General features: G+C 36.9%; 1 protein-coding gene across 1 annotated transcript; it reads left to right on the forward strand.

The window, feature by feature from the left end:
* Positions 1-133: 133 nt before the first annotated feature.
* Positions 134-24933, forward strand: LOC137261431 (protein phosphatase inhibitor 2-like). Its single transcript, XM_067799178.1, has 4 exons — positions 134-226; positions 8764-8967; positions 10388-10491; positions 12403-24933. The coding sequence occupies exons 1-4, from the start codon at positions 135-137 to the stop codon at positions 12582-12584; spliced, it is 582 nt and encodes a 193-aa protein (XP_067655279.1). The 5' UTR covers position 134; the 3' UTR covers positions 12585-24933.
* The last annotated feature ends 401 nt before the right edge of the window (positions 24934-25334 follow it).

Raw genomic sequence — 25334 nt, forward strand, 5'->3', positions numbered from 1 at the left:
ACAATTTGTTATTTCATTTAGGATATTTTAGAGATAGTTACATACAGACCGGAAATTTCATAACCGTTCGTTGCGGAAATGCTAAAGCCAATGAGCGTTCTTGTAACAACTTCTTATCAGGCTATTCATTGAAAATGGCTACCGATGGCAAGCCCGTGAAGGGAATTTTGAAACACACATCTAGTCTAGACAGGCATGACAATCCGTCTTCACTTGGAGTGGAGGGGTAAATATTTACAAATGTGATAGCTAAAGCATGTATATGAACGAGCTGTAAGTTTCGCTCTTAAAGTGCATATAGGAATAGTAATTAATTATGTGAAGGTCGAATCTGTCACAAGAACTGTCACTGACAGTGACACTGACACAATGTCACATTGTCAAAAGTGTCATCTGATGGTTTATGTTTCATGGCTGACAGTGTCCTCCACTTCCTACAAAACACACACACAAAAAAACCACAATAGCAGGGCCATAGGCCATATGCTAATTCTTCATTTACATAAACTTATTTGGTAAAATCTTATTTTAGTCCCCGAATGTATTTTCGGACTAGTACAGTTTACCCCTCTCATTTAAGATTATTTGCTGGCAAAAGATTTTTGTTCATTTTCTACTGAAACTCCGCCTGGTATGCCTTGACTGTCAAACCTTTCTCATGATATTTAGTCCATTTGATTTGTCATCACATTATTCACAACTATGCAAGCTATTTTGTTTTCTTTTCTGTGCAATTGAAGTTTCTGTTGCACTGACTAGTATATCATTTGACAGGACTTTTGCCAGCCTGCCTTTAGAATTCAGCACACGTTTAACTAATATCTTGTGACATTATTTGGGGTTCGTTTATTTTAACAATTTAAATGTATGTAAATCTGAAAGCAAGGTGATACGTAGATTTCAAACGTTCACATGGCCGCCGGATGACGTGCATTTTCTAACATTAGTAAATTTGGGTAATATACAGTCATTTTGTGTGGTGCAAGAAGTCACTTACATGTGTTACAAACAAAAATTATTTCAGTGTCAATTGTGTGGACACTATTTTACCGGTTACGATAATCCATTAATTAATTAACGTATAGGAAATGTGGCTTTACCGGCTACAACCTTGTAATGGAAATGTGGCTGTCCCCAAATAGCCATTTTTAAAATGTGGCTTTCCCAGCCTGCCACCCATGCTTGCATTGTCATTGAAGAGATCAAGTGATGTTGAGGGTTTTCAGTATTTGTTCACTATGGCTACATATAGCATGTGGTGGCATCTTAAGGCAAATGCAAGTTCATGAAAGTTCTTCTGTGTCACATTATTTCAGAATCTTTCATGGCACTAAAAAGATTGCTAATGTGAACTGATATACAAGATATACAATGTATGTATATTATTGTGTATCATAGTGACATGTGACCTACTGCTAATCCTAACAATTAGTTGTGGGGCTGTATTTCAAACATGCTGATGGTGCTTATTGTAAACAAACTGATTCGGATATGAGAGGAGTCTGATGAAAGCCTTTTAGCTTGGTTTTGCATGAATATTTTTGACTATACATAAACCACAAATGCAACAGTGAGGTGCATGAAAATACAATTATACTTTTATGCAAGAAGTGAGTTCCTCTTTTTGACCTTCACTTTCTATCTGTCTATCCTTCATGAAGTTTTACAAATTACATTATGGATAGAGCTGAAACCTTGATCTTTTAAAACATGGCAGCCTGAAAAGATATAGCGCAATGCCTCTGTGAATGAATGAGTCGTTATGGAATTTGAGTGTGAAAATCATGTGCCATGCTCAATGATGTGTTATATTTTGTTGTTTATTATATAGGGCTGCAACTGATACATATCACAAATATGGACTAATTAATGCTAATGTGTTTTTACAAATACAATAGCAAGTCAGCAGCTGTTATGGGTTTTTTTCAATAAAATTCAGTGAAACAATAACAAAAATTAATTCTCTGACATGATGGCAATGTCACATCACATAACTCCCCAATTAAACATAATGAAGTGTGGAGTATTATCCTGCCTGGACTCGATATATTCCTTATTTTTCATGTTTTACTATACAATAGACATATATAAACAAACACTTTGTGTATATTCTTTGCTTGTTTGAATGGATAACAAAGTGAATTCAAGCTGGTATACTTATCGATTCTTTGAATATGTAACCAAATTCTAACAGCCCAAGTAGTATTTAGAAAAAAATTGAAGCTTGCCTTTATCTTTCATTTTGTTGTACTCCCTGCACAGCTAGGTATTAATGTGGTCAGGCGTGCTTGACTTGATTGACACGTCATTGTATCCCTATTGAGTAGGACAGTGCTTGTGCTGTTGATCACTAGATTGTCTGATGCCGACCCAGGTATTTACAAACCACCTTGGTATAGCTGGAGTATTGGCGAGTGCAACAGTTAAAATCAATCAATCAGTCAATCAGTAAAACAATGTGTTTTAGTTTTGATATATTAGAAGATGCAGGATTTTAACTGGTAATTTGTTCATGAACAATGTTTTGTTAACTCCTAATGTGTGAGAGACACTTCACTCCTCAATACCTAGAACCTCTCGCTGATTGCCTGACTTGCTGGGTCGAGACTAATTAGCGCTAATCACACCTGATTTTATCATTGTGTGAGGTTTAATTTTACGAAATATCTTTGACAACGATATATTGTAAAGAAGACCTTACTTGCATACTTCATTATCGTTTACGAGATTAGCATTTTTGGCAATATATTTCTAGTGTATATGGATTCTTTTAAGGAAAGTACTAGTACTCTAGATTCAGTTTTAAAAAAATAAATAAATAAATAAAGAAACCTGGTTTATAATTATTGGTTATATGTTTGACCAATCGGTATGCTTGGTTTTCGGCTTTGTCGACTCAAGCTATCAAGTAACAGTTTATGTATTGTAAACATATGTAATTGTAACAATATACTAAATATGCACACAAGACAAATAGGAGTTGATAGGCACTTTGGTGAGTTTATTATATGTCAGAGATTGAAAACAATTTTTGGTGTTTTTAGATAAGTAAAACAAAGCAATTGAAATCCAACCATTGTGTGGAGAGAGTATTTATTTTTCACAAACATTTTACGCACACAATTAGTACGTAAAACACTGGTTTGCTGTACATGAAAATATGTTCTTGACCTTGATACAAATGAATATCCAAACTAGAGTACACATATTACAGCATTCACAAAGTGATACATGATGCTGAATTATTTGTTGTATTGTATAAACTTGTAGTTGAATCCCTGTAATATTTATGAAGATGGGCATACCTATATTTATACTGATTGCAAACGAGGTTCAGAAGTTTACAGATGTGCATGTATGCATGAACATTACACGAATTTACAGGAGAGGCATGATTTCATAAAGCAAGGTGTCCAATGATATAACAGCACATCTTTTTATTTTGCACTTGTCATGTGACAAACCTTTCAACAAGGACATAACTACATATGCATTCTACGAGAGGCTGTTATTTCTCATTACTGTAAACTGATTGAATGATTTTATGCATGTGTATCAATACCTTAAAGGTCACATGCAACATAAAACACAACTTTGCAGATTCTGGTACCTTTAGGTATGCACTTACCGAAACAAATCATAAAAAATGCCAATTCAACCTATAAAGTTGAAAAAACACGATGAAAAAAAGCCCACGAAACCGGAGTTCAAACGTTTCACTAAATTCACCCCAGCGCTAGGGGGAAAACTGGTTTCAACAGCTGTGCTGCGCTGCGTCCATAACGCATGCGCAGTGAATAGGTTCGCGGAGCTTGAAACAGTATGCATGCCCAGAGTCTGAGGTCGTGAGCAATAGTCTAATCTTGGTTGTGTACACAAACAAGTAAATAATCTACTCGTTACGTAAAAAAACTTGTTGATTGTGGTAAGCAGTCTCTGTCACAGAGAAAGCTCAGTGTCTGGTTTATTCACACCTATATGTCTGTCTGCCTGTCTGCTAAAGACAACATGCAATACACAGCTTCAATCATTGACCACATGCAATTTGAACTTAACACCTATCAGACTATACGACAAAAGAAAGTCTCGTGTCTGCAACATTATGTACTTAGGCACGTGTGATACACATGCCATGTTTTTATGTCTGTGGGTTGCAAACAAACTACATACATTTGTTTCAGATGACTGGATCTGACGGAAACTGGTACTAACTCTTGTCAGTTTCAAGTCCTGCTTTGTACTTGGACGAATGACAGTTTCCAGCCACGCAGTAGTTTACCTTCTCTACTGACATGATTTTTGGATTTTTGATCGGATCGAGCGCAAATTCAAAGAACATGTATTTTCCAAACCCAACATCTCTATATACATTAATTCTTCATGGATATCGAGTTCTTTTAGTGTATATGATTTTGTTTGACAACAGTATATGAATCCATACTGAAACGACGCATCAAGTACACAAAAAGAAGTTGTTATCCATAAAGAATCTTACTTTCTTGTGACTGGCTATACTTCTAAAATGCCCATCAAACAGATCATCTTTCTGTACACACAATGAACCCTCAGCATATCAGCAATGAAACAGCCAATCAGAAGCCGTCGTTACACTTGAGTGCATATCCACCCGCTATGACTGGGTTCGGTCTCCCGAGGGCTTCGTTTCGGAGGAAGTAAGCCCAAGTACAAAATGTTGCACTTTTGAATTGCGATTGTACGCTTATATTGTTGTTTATTTGTGTTTTTAGAAGCAGCAATGTATATTATATGTCAGAAATAAGTGATAAATGTGTTTTAATTATGTTTGATTTTTTGGTTGCATGTGACCTTTAACTAATATACTATCCAGCTTTCACTGATGATGGACAAATAGAGACTTCATTGATACATAGGATGATTACATCATATTTTATAATTACAGAGATCAACCACAAATGTCTGACACAATGATTATGTAAATTGCATTGAAAATTGACAATTCAAATCAACATGACTTTCAACGGCTTAAGCAAAAAAAAAATACCTTTGTTTGGTTTACATATACTATTATTATGCATGATATTACTACTGCCTGTGTCAAAGAAGTTTTTAATTAACAACTTACTGTGTTTTGTAACAAAAGTAGTGAAAGACGTCGTTGTTGAAATATTACCGACATGTACATATATTCGATGCAAAGGCGCGCTACTTATCACTTTATGTTCAACATTAGGTAACATTATCAACTTTATGTTATGAAAAATAACTTGTTAAAATCAGTAAACTCTAAAATAGTAAGTTAATTTAAGTGTAATCTATTCTAGCTTTGATGTATTGTATGATTATCTGTGTATACATTATGTTCTAGTATATGAAACATGAAAACATAATATTCCCTTAGAAGTAAATTCCAACTATTCTATCATATTTGGATTCTTTGTATAGCTTTGAAATTTTTGTATAGTTTCCTATCTATTAGGAAGTTGAAGAAAATTTAATCTTCAGTAACATCTAAACCATTACAATCTAAGTCAGTCAATGTGCATAAGAAGTACTTTCAGTATCCATTCCAAATGAAGAGTGCCAGACACTTACCTCTGTAATTTGAAAAAACTTGTAAGCCTATGATAGTGAATAGCAATTGCTATCAAAACATTTTAAATATTTCTACTGATTGACACTAAACAAAAGGTATCTTATGAGAAAAGCTAATATTTGCTCAGAACTACAAAATTAGTTAATATGGTAGGTATAGTGAGGTTTTTAAAAGTATGACACATTATGTTCATTTCTTGCTGAATAAGAGGTGCTTTATGTTGTAAGTAAACCCAATACGAATTCCATTGTTTATTTAGATGAAAAGCGTTGATAAATGAACATTCTTCTTTTTGTAGTAATTATTTTTATAAATGGCCTAACATTATCATAATATAAGCAACTTTTTTTCAAGTTTTCATTTCCAAGAGATATATGTTAGCTCAGTCGCCATGTGCAAAGGCAATATATTTAATCTTGTCACCTGCTTTGCTTATGTTCTGAGATACAACTTGTTTTCATAGACGATTCTGTCAAAATCGCTTGTCGTAATGTTTTTAAATGGTTTTGTAGTTCTGGTTTTGCTAAATTTTTTTGGTCATGATTCAAAAACATATTTAAGTATGAGTAGGAATCAGTTTTGATCATTTAACTTGATGAAAACAATCCATAAGCCAATTGATTCTCAAACTGACTGTACACGGTGACACCACATTTATGAAAAATGGTGGCGCCCTGTCGCAGTCTAAGTAAACTTCGTCTCAGCGTATTTTGTTACACTCCACCACTGAGTCTAACAAAACCTAGTAGAAGGTCGCGTCAGGTAACCTTTGAGCAACCAATGACAGTCCGATCAAATGCGAGACGGTTAAATAGATTTTACCAATGAGACAACAGCTACTATTTAGTGATCGGAGGGACTTTCAAAATATTCAGGTCACCGACACAGATCTCTCCACAAACAAAAATCAGCATATAACACAGTTATTTGACCTGCAGTATATACGCTTTGGGGTTTCTGTTGACATGGTTACCATTAGCTAATATTTCCGCGAGATAACATCCTTGAATATTGTCAAAAACACTATTTTCAGCGACTGTTTACTCACTGTTTTCATGGCTGTACAGACGCCGTGTACATCACCCAGAAGCGATAGTACGCTAAATAGCATTCGGAATCGTTCGGGTACGAACCTTTTCAAGATAAAAAGTTCAAAAGGTATGTGTGAATGTGCACTTTTGCAATTTGATAAGCTGTGTTCTGATTGGTCAATCTCAAAGGTTACCTGACGCGACCTCCCATAAGGTTTTGTTAGACTCAGTGGTGGAGTGTAACGAAAAGTACTGAGGATAAGTTTACTTAGACTGCGCCCTGTCGTGAACATTCACCAGTCAGAGTATAAATGCTAGTTGGGATTGTTTTCACTGAGTTATAAAATCTGAACTACTTTGTACCGGTAGGAAAATATGCTTTTGAAATGATTTTGCATGACTTTGCTTAGAACATAACAATTTCACTCTTAGAACTGAGTTGGGTATCAGTATTATTGTCACTTTGACCACAACCTCGTTTCCGAGGAAGAAATTGTTATGTTAAGTTGTGTCATGCAAAATCCTTTTGGTCATCAATCATTTACTACAACTAATAAGTAGTTTTGATTTTTTTTTTAACTCAATGAAAACAAATCTTAATAGCATCTTCTGTCTTGGAAGCAAGGTAGATGTCGAACCACCCAATTTAGTACATACAGGCTTCCACGACGCCCACTTCTCACCCGAACAACATATTTAGCGCAAACTGAGAGGTCCGGGGGAAATATGTGCATGGTGACACCGTCACCTGACACTTAGGAGCATTTGACAGCAGCATATTCAGCAAATTGATGAGCTTGTTACACAATTTATACAACTAACTTGAAATCCTTCCTCACATGATATCATGGCAGGGCTCTGGCAACAGAGTTTACGTAACCTGCCTATGGTTTTGTTGGCGGGCAAGAGTAAAGCAGACGACTTTTTGGCAACTTTAAATTACTCGGTATTAATTGTCCACGCTTTTTTTAAGAATGAATTTGGTGTTTCGCTGAAGACTAACCACAAGTCTTTCTTATGTCATTGATAAAAGAGTATGAAAAATGTGAGTTTGTTTGTTCATTAAGTATTTAAATGAGTATTTATATAAAAACTGTTACTTTTTGTCCTGTTTCTCTTTTTCCTACATTCGAACATCCATAGTTTATTTGGATAATTTGATCACACAAGAAAATAACAGTTATAATCATGATGATAAGGAAAGGCATTACAGGTAAGAGTGTTGACAAGAAAGAGTACAAATATGTATCCATTTTCAGCTGGACTTTGTTTGAAGGATTGAGTTTGAAATTGCGGTTGATGAAGGTACAAATATGAGAGGGATACATGATGTGGGTTGACATTCTTCCATAATTATAGGTCACGTGCAACATAAAACATAAAAAATGCCAATTCAAGTGGTTTCAACAGCTATGCTGCGCTGTGCTTATAATGCATGTGCAGGGAGTAGGTACGCGAAGTATGAAGTTTTGAGCAGTAGTCTTATCATTTGCTTATCTTCGTTGTGTACACAAACAAGTAAGTAATCTACTCATTACATAAAAAATACCATGTTGATTGTGATAAGCAGACTCTTTATCAAATTGCATGTGGTCAATGATTGAAGTTGTGCATTGCATATTGTCATTAGCAGACAGGCAGGCAGACATATAGGTGTCAATAAACCAGACATTGAGTTTTCTCTGTGACAGATTCTGCCCATCACCTATCACAATCAACATGTTTTTTTATGTAATGAGTAAATCATTTACTTGTTCATGTACACAATGAAGATTAGACTAGACCTCATACTCATAGCAGGCATGCTTATACTGTTTCAAGCTCCACAAACCTACAAACTGCGCATGCGTTGTGAGCACAGCGCAGCATATCTGTTGAAACCACTTTTGCCCCAGCGCTGTGGGAGAGTTTTAGTGAATTGTTTGAACTCTTGATTTCACGGGCTTTTTTTAATCGTGTTTTTTTTTTTTTAACTTTATAGGCTCAATTGGCATTTTTGATGATTTGTTTCAGTAAGTGGATACCGAAAGTTATCAGGATGTGCAAAGTTGTGTTTTACGTTGCATGTGACCTTTTAGACACACATGTCCTTTCGGGTAATCTGGATCACAATGAAACTGATCCCAGATTAAACAAGAAAATAAAAACCCATTTCAGAAGACGGCCTGGGATGAAGTGGGATGAGATGAACATTCTTGCCACACATCATCCAGCAAACAAGGACTATGGTCATATGAAGATTGACGAGCCCCCAACTCCCTATAGCAAGTATTCCGATCCTGAAGATGATGATGGAGAAGGGGAGAGAAGGGGCAGCATTGGCAAAGGCGATGTACTTGACCCATCAGTTATTGCTGCAAAGTAAGTATTCTAATTATGAAGAGTGAGGAATCGTGAGAATGATGTTCTTGACCTATCAGTTATTGCTGCAAAGTAAGTGTTCTAATTGTGTAGAGTTCAGAATCTTGAGGACGATGTTCTTGACCCATTGCTTCAAAGTAAGTGTAAGAAACATTGTGAGGATTCAGAATTGCGATGATAATGTTCTTGACCCATCAGTTATTCAGCGAAGTAAGTGTTCTAATTGTGACAAAAACGGAATTGCGAGGATGAAGAACTTGACCCATCAGTTATTGCTACAAAGTAAGTATTTTAATTATGAGGAGTGAGGAATCGTGATGACGATGCTCTTGACCCATCAGGTATTGCTGCTAAGTAAGTGTTCTAAATGTGAGGAGGTTAGAATTGTGAGGACAATGTTCTTGAGTGTTCTAATTGTGAAAAGTGCACAATCGCAAGGACGATGTTCTTGATCCATCAGTTATTGCTGCAAAGTAAGTGCTCTGATTGTGAAAAGTGCACAATCGCAAGGACAGTGTCCTTGATCTGTCAGTTATTGCTGCAAAGTAAGTGTTCTAATTGTGAAAAGTGAGGAATCATGAGGATGATGTTCTTGATCCATCAGTTATTGCTGCAAAGTAAGTGTTCTAATTGTGAAAAGTGCACAATTGCAAGGACTATGTTCTTGATCTGTCAGTTATTGCTGCAGTTTAGAATCGTGAGGGCGATGTACCCATCAATTATTGCTATAAAGTATTATTGTGAGAAGTGCAGAATTGCAAAGGTGATATACTTGACACTTTAATTATTTCTCAATGTAAGTGTTATTGATGTGAAAAGGGCAGCATATGCAAGGATCATGTGCTCAATTGTTCTCTTATTGGTGCTAAATTGTGCCTGATCAGAATTTCAGTTTGTCACCAGTGTAACCAATAATTTCTTGCCATCTCTTTGTCTGCTGTTATGCACCTTGAATATTTCTGCATGCACCATTGAACAACAGTCAGTGCAAACAATTATACTCTCAAACAGACAGTATCAGGAAATTTCTTCACAGTAGCTATAACACATAATTATTTTGATCCACCACCGGTGAAGGTCCCAGGGTAGAATGGGCATTCAGCAACCCATGCTTGCCATAAAAGGCTACTATGCTTGTCGTAAGAGGCGACTAATGGGATAGGGTGGTCAGGTTCGCTGACTTGGTTGACACATGTCATTCATTCCCAATTGTGCAGATCGATGCTCATGTTGTTGGTCTCTGGATTGTCTTGACCAGACTCAATTATTTACAGACCGCCGCCATAGAGCTGGAATACGGGTGAGTGAGGCGTAAAACCAAACTCACTCACTCACTCACTCACTATCTTAATCCACAAAATTATGTATGGTTTCATGCTTGTGTGTGATTTATTTAGAACCATTTTCTTTAAATTTGAAGATTAACTGAATCTCAGGAAGCGGAGTTAGCAAGGGAAGAATCACAAGACACTGAGGGATCTGATGATGAAGACGATCTTAAATTTGAATCACCTGAAGATCAAGGTTGGTCAAACACACACCTCAACTCTATTGAAATCTGAAGGCATCAAGGCTTCTAATCCATACTACAGGAGAGCCAAGCATTCAGAAAAGCACATATTGTGTATCCTGAAATAACTGAAGTCGAAATTGGGAAAAGTAATGGTGCGAGGGATATTTTGCAGAATTGTTTTTAATAGCTGAGAATCTGAGTGTCCTTCATCTTGAATAGGTGGTTGAAAGTTCACACATTGTTCAACTGACGTGACTATCTATGGTGGATACTCATAAAGATCCGAGTTAGAATTGGTCTTCATCAACCCATGCTTGTCGTAATCATCGGCTAATGGGGTCGGGTTGTAATTTGCACACACTTGGTTGACCCAGGTCATCCTATACCAATGGGGTAGCCTTGTGGTTAAGTGTCTGCTCGTCACACCAAAGACCTGGATTCAGTTTGCCTCATGGGTATAATGTGTGAAGCCCTTTTCTCGTGTCCCTGCAACTAACAGGATCAGGTGGTCAGGCATGCTGACTAGATTGACTCATGTCATCATATTCCATTTTGGTAGATGAATGCTCATGATTGCTGGATTGTCTGTATCCAGACTATTATTTACAGATTAACACAATATACTTGCAACATTGGCAAACGCAGTTATGTGGTTATGTCCTTTGACCTTGATGCAGGCAAGGATTGTGTTGTAGTCCATTTTCATGCTGGTAGATATGAGAAGTTTAGGGAACATTTCCACAGTAAACAAATTGATAGGCATAAAATCTCAACCCCATGCATGGCTTGTACATTTACCATCACTCTAGAATCCAGCAGTTTGTCTATACCGGATATTTCTTCAGTCCCAAGTGCTGGTTTAGACAGCTTCCACCATCTTTTTTTATGAATTGAAACCTTTGCATACGGAATGCTAGGCTGTTTTCATGCTCATAACTAAGATTACCAAAATCACAGTTAATACCAAGGGAGAAAACAAATTAGGATGCATTGGTAGGGAGATGTTGTGTCTTTTACCACTGACATTTGTTGATTTGCCAATCTGCCCACACAATGTCTTGTTATCCTCCTGGCTTGTAATGCGGGAGGATATAGTCGACGCCTCGTCTGTGTCCGTCCGTCCATAATCATTTTGTTTCCGGAGCATAACTCAGAAACCGTTCAATATTTTTAGACCAAACTTGATAGATGTAATAATCTCAAACTATAGTTTCCAGAGCAGAACTCAAAAACTTCTTAATATCTGTCAGTGTAACTTGGTAGATATGTGTGGCAGACCCCAAGGTGGTGCCTGTTGCTATTTACATGTTTTTCTGATTTATTATTTTCTCCGTTTCTATGGAAACGTTTCGGACTTAGTCTCAAAATGGAGGGATGGGCTTCGTTTCTGGAGCAGAACTCAAAAAACCGTTCAATATTTTTCTGCAAAACTTTGTAGATATATCAATCGGAACCTAAAGTGGTGCCTTTTGCTACTTACAGGTTTTTGTGATTTCTTAGTTTCTCGGTTTCCATGGAAGCATTTTGTACTTACTCTCAAAAGTGAGAGGTTTTGTTTCTGTAGGAGCAGAACTCAAAAACTTCTTAATATCTGTCAGTGTTACTGGGTAGATATGTGTGGCAGAACCCAAAGTGGTGCCTTTTGGTATCTACAGGTTTTTATGATGTATTATTTTCTCAGTTTCATGAACATGTTGCTGACTTCGTTTCTGGAGCACAACTCGAAAACCATTTCATATCTTTCAAAAGATCTTGGCAGATATACAAGACAGATCTTGAAATGATAACTTTTTCTGATTACAGATATATGGCATTTATATTTTTCATGAATTCCATGGAAACAATTCAGACTTGGTCTAAAAACACAATAAGTGATTTGTCCTTTCAAATATGTCATCTTTTGATGACTTGTTTCATTTCAGAACATAGGAAAGCTTTTGAATTGAAACGGAAAATCCATTATAACGAGTTCCAAGCAGTACAGCTAGCAAAGAAGTTAATGGCTGAGGAAGAAGAGGATGAGGATGAAGATGAAGAGAAAGAATCAGTGGAAATGGACAATGACAGTAGGGAAAGCAAGCCAGTGGAGGACTCAGGGAACTGAACTATACCTCTCCTAGTCAACACCAGGTCCCTTGAAGTTGAAATGGCTCATGGGTTATATAGAAGCAATTGATTGGCTGTATCTCTATGTCATGGTAGTCACTGCTATGTTGTAGGGCGACAGTAGCTGGCTTTGCACTTTCTCTTCCCCTCTGATGGAAACAAATGTTATTTCTCATGCTGTGACTATCAACCAACGTAATGATGTCTTAAAGAGAAAACCCAAAGTTACATTCAAACCATGTTTAGATATACTATTTTCGTAGAGAACTCACAAGGTGCATGATGTGGACCCGTTTCATGCATTAGAATTAATTTAAAATTTGTCGTTTTGAATGTTTTTTAAATGATGATTAAGATATTATAATTTTTAATATGATACTGGAATTATAAGTATGATATTAGAATTTTGTATATATTATCTTCATTATTGACAAATTATTGTAAGTGAGGATGTGTCAGACATGATGTCTTAATTATTGATATGTTTAATCATAGTTACTGATATATAGTATCATCATTGATTGGTATTGTCTTAGTCACATTTATATAGGTTAATTCCAACTGGAGTATTCCTGATATCAGAGTCAATGGAAGAAGTCTGTAAACAAAGCAGTATGATGATCAGGATTGTGAAAAACAGTTAGCTTTGTGAACTTTTGCTGTGTCTTCTAAATGTTGATGAAGACTTTGATTGTGAACACATGTTAAGGGTATGCAAATGTATTTTATGAGAATGTCTGATACAACCAAGTTATGTTTTATACTTACAATATTGTCAGAATTGTCTTCCCTTGCTTTCAACATGTCCACGCATTCCCAGTAGTACTTGTAGATGAATCTGTTCATCAAAATGCATCAATCACACGTTTTCACAGCACAATGATATTATGATATGATCATAAAGAGACACTTGGCACCAAATATATTTTGTATAAATATTGCCCTTAATTGTCAAATATATTAAGACACCGACAGCTGAAGAAAGCAGACCGATGTCCTGTGTTGATATATCAGAAATGGAAATGTTTTCTGTCTGTGATCCTGTTAAGATGAGAGAAATTGTGAATGGTCTCAGTATTATATGCAGTGGGATGAAATTTCATGAAAGCAATCACAGCTGTCTTGAATCACAGCATTGTTTGTTGACATATACATGTATAAAGATTAGTGTAATGTTTTTAGCACCCAAGTATCCTGACATGGGGGCTCTGAATACACCTGTCCTGAAGCTCTTTATATCCTTGGCATCTAATTGCCCTGCTTGCACCCTTGCATCCAATACCGGTTTCTACACGGTATTGAGCCAAACCCTATTACACTATGCTTCCCTGGTGTCTCAATGATCCTGTGCATACTATACACCCCACCTTCAGTACGCCCATTACACCCCAACAACCTAGCATCTCATACAAACCCAGGATCCTATACACCTAACATCGGGTGCACCCCAAAGTATCTTTATATACTTTCTAAACATCTAAAGATCCTGTGCATCCTATACACCCCACCTTCAGTATGCCCCCATACACCCCAACAACCTAGCATCTCATACAAACCCAGGATCCTATACACCTAACATCGGATACACCCCAAAGTATCATTATAATCCCCAGATATCTCAAAGATCCTGTGCATCCTATACACCCCACCTTCAGTGCACCCAATACACCCGACCTCCCTGGTACATCCCTTGTGTCTCATACCAACCCAGTATCGTATACACCCAACATCAAGTACACCCCAGTCACTTCATACATCCATCTCATATTACATTACAACACCACATTTTTTTTACCCAGCAGTGAAGTAGCCAAGTGGTTAAAGCATTTGCTCATCACGCCAAAGGCCCAGGTTTGATTCATCACATGGGTACAGTGAAGCCCATTTCTGATGTCCCATGCTGTGATATTGATGGAATATTGCTAAAAGCAATGTAAAGCCCAACTTACTCATCTAGGAATCTCATTCTCCCTGACCCATGAAGACTCCGGGGTAGAGTAGGTCTTCAGCAACCCATATTTGTCATAAAAGGTGATTGTGCTTGTCGTAAGAGGCGGCTAATGGGATAGGTTGCTCACATGCTGACTTGGTTGGCAGGTCATCGGTTCCCAATTGTGCAGATCGATGCTCATGTTATTGGTCACTGGATTGTCTGATCCAGACTCAATTATTTACAGACCGCTGCCATATAGCTGGAATATTGCTGAGTACGGCGTAAAACTAAACTCACTCACGCACTGGAATATTACTTAGTGTGACTTAACACTAAACTCATTCGCTCACTCACTCATTCTCCCGAAGCACCACATTCATCTGTTTCTGAAGACACTGACCAGCCTTTTTGTTTTGTTTCAAGTAATTTTTGTCATGTTACAGTGTGTAAGAAGCCTTAAGTAAATGATCAAAATAATGCCATCACTTTTTGTCCATTAAACCAGTTAGTGCTAGCTTCACTGAATGTCAGTGATGTGTTTATCAGCTTAGAACCATGACAATACCAAAGAGAGATGTGTATTTCATAGACGCTCCAAGGTAATATGTTGATTTGTGTCACAGACATGCGATTTGCCATGTTCTTTTGTATCCTATGTTAAGTGTTTGAAAGAACAACTGGTTTTTCTTTCAGTTGTTAGGATCAATTTGCATAATGTTTGTTACACATCATCTTAATCAGAAATTCCAAATGAAAGAGTGAATTGTTTGTGTTAAAGATACAATTTATAGAGTCACAAGGTGTAAGTGTAAGTGTATTGGTTTTGTCCAGGATAGGCAGAGCTCTCCTGGCCATCTCCTTTAGTATCAGTTTCATTTCTCATTATTTTGGAGAAAATATTCTTAGTCATGAATCGTTGAAATTAGTCCCTGGCCATTTTTCCCTGTTTTATGGCATACAGGAAGCAACAAACACCACCAGTCTCAAGTTTAAAAAATCCTGTCATTTAAGGCATCTCAATTTGCTCTGCAGAGTTGTGTCCCTTAGAATTTGCTGGAAATCTGTTGGGGTTCAAATCCTGGTTCACCCTGATGTTAATGTTTACAGATCTGTCAGCATGCATTTCATGGAATTAGTGGAGTTAATTTCAGATTTCCTGTTTGCACAGACTGACATACTCTGATATAATGTTCAACACTGTGTAAGATATAACTGAATCAAACACACAGACCAGGCTATCTATTCTCGAAACGTTCATAGCCCTCCGAACTCCTTAAGCCCATTCTTAACACATTGGCTAAGATCAAAGTTAAGAATTCTTAGGGCTAAGAACATTTTGAGATTAAGGGCTCAGGTTACCAAACCTTTCTTCATTTCGGGAACTAAGTGCTTTCCTTGAAGTTACTGTTTGTGACAAGGGTTGAATGTTACTGGAGACTGTAAGCAAGTGTTGTCATGAGTAGAGTTTTGATGTAAGTTAGAAAGTTTGTTGTTATATTAATCTGCATTAATTATTTAATTGATTTGGAATGTTTATTATTTACCTTGGATACTATTTCTCATCAGTTATTCATCATTGAGTGTCACATGTGCAACTGATACCACTACTGGTAGCATTTATAGTGCGAAATACAGCCAACATTAGTTAGTTTTGTGGTTGAAGTGAATTGGTATTCTGAGTTCACTTTAGAAGAAAAAACATGTAATAATTTGTTTAGATGAGTAGTTAAGAAAGAGATTAGTAAATACCGGTTGATGTAAGAGTTGTTTTATGATTTGCAACCAATCATAGTCAAGTGGATTCTGGCTCCATCACAGACGTAGTGATTGATTCAGGTACCATGGAATAAGAAAGGCATACAAATCTGGGCATAGTCAGCAGTCTATGTCTGTGATAAAGTTATAATCCAGCCAGCATTATGTCCCATGGTGTTTCATGTTCTAGGTCAAAGATTAGAGACATGTATACAGTGATAATTTGTGGTAAGTAGGAAATTCCAAGGTCCCCTTGACAAAACATGTTTACATCAGTCATTTTAAACGTACATAACCTTAACGTCAAAAGTTAGAGATAAAAAATCCTAGGCAGTCTTAAGGACTCCAGGATTTCTATAGAATTGAAAACCCTAATGTCAAAAGATAGAGATGTGAAAATCTGAGCTGTCTTTACGACTCCATGATTCTACTATTTCAAACACACTACTGTGTTAATTATTTTATTTGGTAGGAATTGTGAAAAGCAAATTAGGATAAGAGGGCCTCAAATGTGTGATAAAATTGCCTTTTGCCCCATGTAATAGGCAGATAACATTATAAATGATATGCTGGTGTTTTTGTACAAATATATCTCATGGTTAAGAAAACTCTAACTCTGATACCCTGACATGACAGTCATTGCTTAGATTGTTTTGTATAATGGCACCCAAGCCCCTGTTTTGCAAAGCTATCATAGCACTATGACTGTTGTCAGTCTATGTTACAGTAAAGGAGTCAAAACAGTTCTAGCGTGATGATAGCTTTGTGAAATGGGGCCTTGGGTCCACTTGTACAATGCTGACTTAGCGCTAAGTTGATTGTAACTCACATATTTTAACATGGATTTACAATCATCGTAGGGCTAACATCACTTTGTGCAAGTGGATCCAGGACTGTAAGCTGGAAAAACATCTTGATTACTCTGCAGGAGTCATGTTTGGGCAGATTTTGCGTTATACTGTCCACTGTTAGTTGACTGCGACATCCTCATGCCCAATGTATGCTATGTCTTGTTATATCTGCAATATCTGTGTTAAGTACTGCTAGTCACTATCAACTACATAGGCAATGACTATACCTTGCCATACATATACGCATGTTATCAACATCATTGTATTTCATGTATTAACATGTACATAGCTACGTAAGCAGGTCAGTCATGCTTATAAAATGTTTGGAAGCAACAGCTTTCAAGAGATATGTAGCGTTATTTTGATCATGGCGTAACTGGAGAAATTGATTTTGTTATTGAAGAGAGAGACAGAGAGCATTTATTGGAAAACTGATTTGTTTGTTAAGTGCATTCTCATAGCACCACTGGTATGGTTGATAAACCATCATATATCTTCATAATGTATAACTTCAATGACATATAAACTCTATTGGATACTTATTAATTAGAGCTTTATCAAAGTCACATTATTTATTAAATACTTAGAAATGACTCATTCTGTCGCCAATATGATATGTAAGTGTTTCTGGCAGTGTTGTTGGTCAAAACCACTGTGTTTCTCTAAACTGAACTACAAGATGTGTTTCAAAGCAAAACCTCAACCATACTAAATGTCCCCAGTGTTATTCGATTTAATCTGTTTGACATTTCATTTTTTACTGAAGGGTTTCCATGTCTCAGTGTTAGGAGGCAGCAGATTACTTTGTACAGTTACCTCCCTTATGCCAGATCAAGGATTAAGAGTTCAAATATCTGATTTGTTGGGATAGTGATCCCTGGTTTGTCAGCACCTATTCCCCTCTTTTCAACCAAAACATAAACCACCTGTGACTATAACCCATTCCATTTACTTGTATTAGAGTTAAAACCTATCTATGATGTAACTAAAAATGTTTTCAAAATGATAACCTTTCTGCTTTATGCCATTCATTGTCCCCAAATCAGAAAATATTGAATACATTGATCCTTACAGAAGTGTTCTGAAATTTCAAAAAACATCATTGAAATCTGTTTCTTATGTATGTTTGCCTGCCCTATGCAACCAGAATTTCGAAATACATGTATGTTTGTTCACCTCACTTGTGAATCTAAACCCACAATTTGTTTGAGATACCAATTGTAACAGGTTACACATGTGTGATATTATCTTAACTTCATAATTTGTATATTTATTAATTTGGATTGACATATCACTCTAATTCAAAATGTTTTCTTTAAACCTCAGACTTGATCTCATCAACATCGATTTTCATATTTGTTAAGCAAAAATCCTGTCAAGCTGGATATTTTTGCATCTTCAGTAAAGTATTTTTTATGAAGCACTGTCTTCATGGATAATGACATTTGCCGCATGTTTGTTGTATGTCTTGTGAGATTCTGCACGTGTGACATTCTCTCAATGAGCTGAAGAGAATGCTGACCTTATGCCACTTAAGGGACAGTTAGAGGGATAGTGGTTAAAGCATTTACTTGTCATGCCGAAGGTCTGTGTTTGATCTGCAAATGGATACAATTTCTGGTGTACCGTGCTGTGATATTTACTGGAATGTTGCTGAAAGCAGCGTAAAACTAAACTAGCTCAATCAATATTTAACAAAATGATCTAAACACTAAGAATATTCTAGAATATTCCAAAATTCCTTAGGTTAAGAGTAGCATTAAGACTGAATGATGGACAAGGCCCCCGAGTCTTGTTCTTTAACTGGAACTCTGCACCACATTGTAGGGGACTGTGTGTTGTTGTGGCTGTTGGAAGCCACACTCATCAACAGCAAAACTAGACCAGACAATCCAGTTATTGATGTCCTGAGCATGGCTCTGCGGATTTTGGGATGATGGGGTAGCCTACTGGTGAAAGTGTTTGTTCGTCATGCTCGAGAGTTTGATTCCCCTCATAGGTACAAATGTGTGAAGCCAATTTCTGATGTCCCCTGCTGTGATATTGCTGGAATATTGCTAAAATTGACGTAAAATCAAATGCTGTCAATCACTCACACTACACATTTGGATGTGATGACATGCATCAATCAAATCAGTGAATCTTGTCAAATAATTTCATTGGTTAATACAATCAAGTTGGCGGCCAAAAAGACCAGTTCTGATTTTCTTGTGATTGTAAGTTATGTAGTTTTCTAAGCTCCACAGTGCTAAGATCACATGTGGAACAAGGCCAGGGCTCTGTTTCACAATGCTCTCACAGCATTATGACTATAATAAATCAATGTTACAGAATACAAAGTACAAAGAAAAAGTAACAAGACCTGTATCAGACAGGGCCCAGCTCTGTTGATGATAAATTGCCCACATTGTAACTTATGTTGTTGTTTGGGTGAAAGTAAGTGGTGATATGGAAATTGAATAAGTGTTTGCAAATCAAAAGTCCATATCCTTTTCTTTGATCTCTATGTAAACATGAAATATGATTATGTGAACATATGGATAGTCTGATGTGGAATATATCAGACATGTCTGAGGAATAAATTTGATAACGTGCAGAAGTACACTGCTGTGGGTCATATCATCAAATAGACATTTTCCTGTTTGTCTCTTCGTTTGTTAACCAGAAACTGATTGCTTTGTTGAAACTGTAAAATTTGAGTGCTGATGTTATTTACAAGTTCTACTTGTACTCCTGCTTTCCTTGATATACTTTTGCAGTTGTGTTGTGAACTAAGGGATTATATGACGAAATTTCATAAACAAGAATGTTGGTGTGTTGGCCCATATCTGAGAGATGACTTTGGTATGCTGGGCATGCTGGGGCAGAGAAGTGTCTCTGTGTGGTGGGCTGTGGCAGGTGTAGCCCTGACAGGAGTCTTTGTATGTGGTGGGCTGTGGCAGATGTAGCTCTGACAGGAGTCTTTGTATGTGGTGGGCTGTGGCAGGTGTAGCCCTGACAGGAGAGTCTTTGTATGTGGTGGGCTGTGGCAGATGTAGCTCTGACAGGAGTGTCTGTATGTGGTGGGCTGTGGCAGATGTAGGACTTTCTGATCAGCTCTGACAGGAGTGTCTGTATGTGGTGGGCTTTGGCAGATGTAGGACTTTCTGATCAGCTCTGACAGGAGTGTCTGTATGTGGTGGGCTTTTGCAGATGTAGCTCTGACAGGAGTGTCTGTTTGTGGTGGGCTGTGGCAGATGTATACTGAGAAACTGTGAAAATGCATAGCCACATTTGATATGAAAAAGAATAAAACAAGACATGAGATGAAATCAAAAGTTATTATTTTTGAAAAGCCCATGGAAAACAACATTCAGTACACTGAAGAAGAAATGCAGTGGTGTCAACATTACAAGCACAGCGTCATTCAAACTAAAGTACCCCCATATCAACAGTCAATATCTTGTGTGGCCTCCATCAGCTCAGGCACAAGCATGGATACGCTGAGGCATAAAGTCACAGAGACAGCCGATAAACACCATAGGAATGTTCCCCATTCTTGTTGCGAGGCCAAGGTCAAATCTGCACCGATGGCTGACGGTGTCGGACGTCTGTACCAATGCCTTCCCAGTTCGTCCCAGAGGTGCTCAATGGGGTTTGAGTCTGATGAATATGCTGGCCAGTCCATCACATTGATCCCAGCTTTGACATTGATCAAATGTTGGATACTAGTACCTCATTTTCATTTGGTATATTTCTAAAATTAATATCCTAAAAAATCCTCTGTGTGTTTTTGAAGTACTTCAGTATAGGACTTGTTCAGATGTGACAGGAGTGTCTGTATGTGATAGGCTGTGACAGATGTTGGACCCTCTGATCTGCTCTGACAGGAGTGTCTGTATGTGATAGGCTGTGACAGATGTTGGACCCTCTGATCTGCTCTGACAGGAGTGTCTGTATGCAGTTGACTGTGTCAGATGTAGGACTCTCTGATCAGCTCTGACAGGAGCGTCTGTATGCGGTGGGCTGTGACAGAGATTGGACTGTCTGGTCAGCTCCATAGAGAACTGTCTATGTAGTGAGCTTTGGCAGATAAAGCACTGAATATGTTCAGTTGTGGCATTATGTTTGCACCAGTGTAGGGATTGTATGTTGATTCTTGAGGAGCAACAGTGCAGATACTAATTGTACAATGTATATACAACAAAGAGACCATTTGAAGATGTCTGTCTAGATACCTCAATACATAGGATGTGAGTATGATAACAGTTGATCCGCCACATGTACATGACACCTGTATGGTTTGGATACAAGTATGACACAAAGATGTGTTAAAATAACTAACACAATACAGAAACTCAACATTCTATGAGGCCAAGAGTATGGAATGCCAGTAAGATTCAATGTGTTTGCTAAGAGCTTGTTATACGATGATAATAATATATATTCTTTGGCTCAGTGTACAGAATGCAATATTTTATAGGACACTTGGATATTAACACAACATGTATATGATACATGGATGAAAATACAATATGTACACACTGTGAAGATTTACCATGTAGTTTTAGCCTTAAAGGCAACCCCCTTCAATAAACCTTCCAAATCAATGCTGATTTGTAACCTCTATCTCTGAAGGGACACTAAACACAGCGCATCTGTACATTCATGATCCTGATTTTTGCACTGAAAACTTGTTTTTCTTCTGTTGTTTTTCTTTTACAGTGCTTAGTCACATAGAACTTCTGTACATGAAGAGATGTGTATGTTGACTCTATGCAACCCAAAATGGTGACTAAAAATTCCATACATTTGAAGTTCTGAAGTAAGTTAGAATCTATTTCTTGAAATATTTTTTTTAAGTGTCAGTTAATTAGGCTTTGTTTGACTCTGAGTTTGTTATTTCAGCAGTCTTTTCCAACACTTCTAATAGATGAAACAAGTACAGGCATATATTTCAGGTTTATTGATTGCGCTCTCATGTTAGGTCACATGGAAACGTGTAGTATTATTATTGGGTCTTCTGTTGTTGCCTTGTATTTTTGTCAATACACAAAATATTGTTCATTGATTTTTAATGGCTTGGTGCACATTAAACCTGAAAATGCCAACACATGATTTCAGGAGACAATTTGTTGTATTTTATGTACATTGGTTTGTTGAAAAACAGTACCCCTAGTGTCCATATATGCAGTAGAAAGAAGTGTATGAGATTGATACAATACAGTTTTTTTGTGTAATGTATCACAAACATAAATATCCTATAATGTAGGAGATGAGGAAACATTTCGTATCCTCAGTGGCTCTAGGGTGTTGCTGGTTTTTCAATCCAGCCCTGACATATCTCACTTCTGTTGAAATAGAAAATAGGAAGAGTGAAAGCAGATACTGTATTATGATGTGTCTTGTCACTATACAAATGCTTCTGCTTTAAATAGTTCAGCCAAAATTTACACAAAGTTCTATGTCCCAGCATTGTTGAATTTGAAAGAGTCTCTACAAGTCTTAACAGAAAAGCAATGCATGTGTCATGGTGTATGCATTATATAAAGTACTAGGTTTATATGCAATACAGGGATGCACAATGTAAAGATGTGTCAGTGCATGGGCATTATGTTAATGTGTATGTGTGTGCGTGATAGTGTATCATTAGTATCAGCACCTACACCTCATTCTGTGATCAGCTCACACAACAGTTTCAGTTTTTGTTGGTGCCTAAGTCTCCCAATAGCCATCCATTTTTCCCATGCTCATTAGTTTATTGCGTTACAACCCAGGGCCCCATTTCACAAAGCGATTGTAGTTCTATGGCGATCGTAACTTCCGTACTTTATCATAGATTTATGACAGTCGTAGCACTACGATTACTTTGTGAAATGGGCCCCTATTTTCTACAGTCAATCAGTGACCACCGAGGAGTTTGACGGGGCATCCACGGGACCTGTGCATCTTTGATTATTCAGTATAGGAAAAGACAAAGAGTCACTTCTGTGTTCAAAATACCTGCTCCACTGCCCAGGGTGAGTTATTTTGAACATGGACTGCTAGATTCTCAAATTCACCTGCCCAGTGGTCAGGTTAAAATTTAGACAAATATATGAAGATATTCATCATATTTCAGGATAATAAATCATACTTAATTCTGTCACGAAAATAAATGATGAATTCCAGATGGGTGATAAACTACGTTGCTTGTCAAACCTAAGGTAAATTTGCAGGCAGGTAAGTTTTGGTCAAGGCTGGCAAGTTTTACATCTAACCAGCCCTGTGGTCTAGCTGAAATATTTGGGAGTCAGACCCTGGTGATATCCCGGACTTATGGTCGTGACTGTCAAACAGAGAAAGACTAGAATTTCAAGATGGCTACCTTTGGGTGTGTCATTTTGGGTGCTGTTGGTGACTGTTTACTAGGAAAGAAATGTTATGAGGTGTGATGAGCTGACTGCACCCTTTGTTCTGTTACACCCAGAGGTCATCTCTCCCTCATCTGAAATATAAACATCCCACTGAGTCGTATAGTAGAAGATTGTATATATCATTATTGCCCTGTTTTGTCTGTGATTGGGAAACAATTAACATATTCCAACATTTATACCTTTGTACAATGATTGTCAAGAATGGTTTTATGTAGATAGTGAAAGACTTGTGAATGGAACTGAATTCAAGGCTAGTATTTATGTGTGATCATTGATTTTGACTTAAGGGATTGTCAGTCTCCTTGGAAAGGCAGGATATTGTTCATCAAGGTCTTAAGTGTAACCGTGACCCAGGCAAGATATTCTGAATGGTAATACCACCTCATATGCTTGATTACCCTTAGAAATGTTTGTCTGGTAGATGCAAATATTTCACTTTTAAAATATATGATCAAATTTGCAAACATTGCTTAGTTCAGGAGTAAAATCACCATCTCCTCTTTTTTCAATAACCTTGTTCAGCACTTATTTCACTCATGGGAGTAATTTGAGTGAACAGCTGTTTTGGACCATATCTATTTTTGCAATTCATACTGAAGCTATGGTGACATTTGAGAAGGGTATGTATTTGTACAGAATCTCATATATAAGTAGGTGGTAAGCGGATGCCAATTTTTCAGTGTTGAAATATGTATTCACATTCGCCACCATTGCTTGGTGTGTCTTGATTAGGATGATCATAATGGTTCCTTATAGGAAACAACTATAGAGTACAGGTGTGCAGATAAACCCAATATATCAGGTCTAAGACCCCCTCTCTCCTGTCTGCTATTATATGTTGGCATTTCTGGTGAGTAGTTGCATTACTAAAGTAAATATTTTATTAAGATGCTAATGTTCATCTTGACTAAAATCTGTAACTGCAGCTTTAAAACAATCCATTTCGGCTTGGAATTTTATAAAAAAAAATATCCAACATTCCAAACTGATGTCATTTATTCCAGTACTGAGGCTTAAAGCACAGAACTGTTAATGTACAGTAAACTTTAATATATTCCACATTTATATGTTAAACATTTCCAGGCTCAAGTATTTCAACAACAATGAACAGCTATCATATATTATAAGATCATTGTGAGGCTATGGTATATGCTACCAGAACAAAACATGGTCTGGTTTAGTTCCAGTAGAACAGATGTTTCAAACTGCGTCAGTTCAAACCAGTTTATGTGTGTTGTATGATGTTGATGTAATTTTGTTTTCACTTCCCATGCCTGTGTATGCTGTTTAGAATAGCATCAGATGCTAAACTCCTTGCTTTTAAGTTTGTTGAGTTAATTTTGGATGTTTTTTTTTTTTTATATAATATCTCTTTGTTAAGTTACTAACATCAGAATAAAGAATATAATCAAATGACCCTGTTTGTTGTATTTTAGGTTTAAATCTTTAAATCTTTATTAGACCAAGGGGGCCAAAGATTAAAGGTGCACTATCAGGCCACACGTATGTACAAATCAAAATTGCTCTTCTCACATTATTACTATCATCACAGCAAGGTACCATATCATTTATTCTGAAAAAAAACCCCACATGTTAAGATTATAATATGTTAGAAAGTTAGAATGAATGAATGCAGCATTGCATTATGTTGACTTTTGCACTCTCTTTTTACCAAACTTCATTTCAAATGAACACCATAGAGTTATAGATATAATGAAGAAACAAAAATGTGAAAGTTATTTATGATCTGTAATTTCTGCTTGAATGATAAAAATGTTAAAAATATATTTATTTGAAACAAATTTTATTGTCCT

Source organism: Haliotis asinina, chromosome 14 (genome assembly GCF_037392515.1).
Source record: "Haliotis asinina isolate JCU_RB_2024 chromosome 14, JCU_Hal_asi_v2, whole genome shotgun sequence".
Classification (NCBI taxonomy): Eukaryota; Metazoa; Mollusca; class Gastropoda; order Lepetellida; family Haliotidae; genus Haliotis; species Haliotis asinina.

Coding starts and splice junctions, on each gene's coding strand:
- LOC137261431 (XM_067799178.1), top strand. CDS start 135: ATGGCTACCGATGGCAAGCCCGTGAAGGGAATTTTGAAACACACATCT. Junction 8,968..10,387: donor CCATCAGTTATTGCTGCAAA/GTAAGTATTCTA, acceptor TTAAATTTGAAG/ATTAACTGAATCTCAGGAAG. Junction 10,492..12,402: donor TGAATCACCTGAAGATCAAG/GTTGGTCAAACA, acceptor GTTTCATTTCAG/AACATAGGAAAGCTTTTGAA.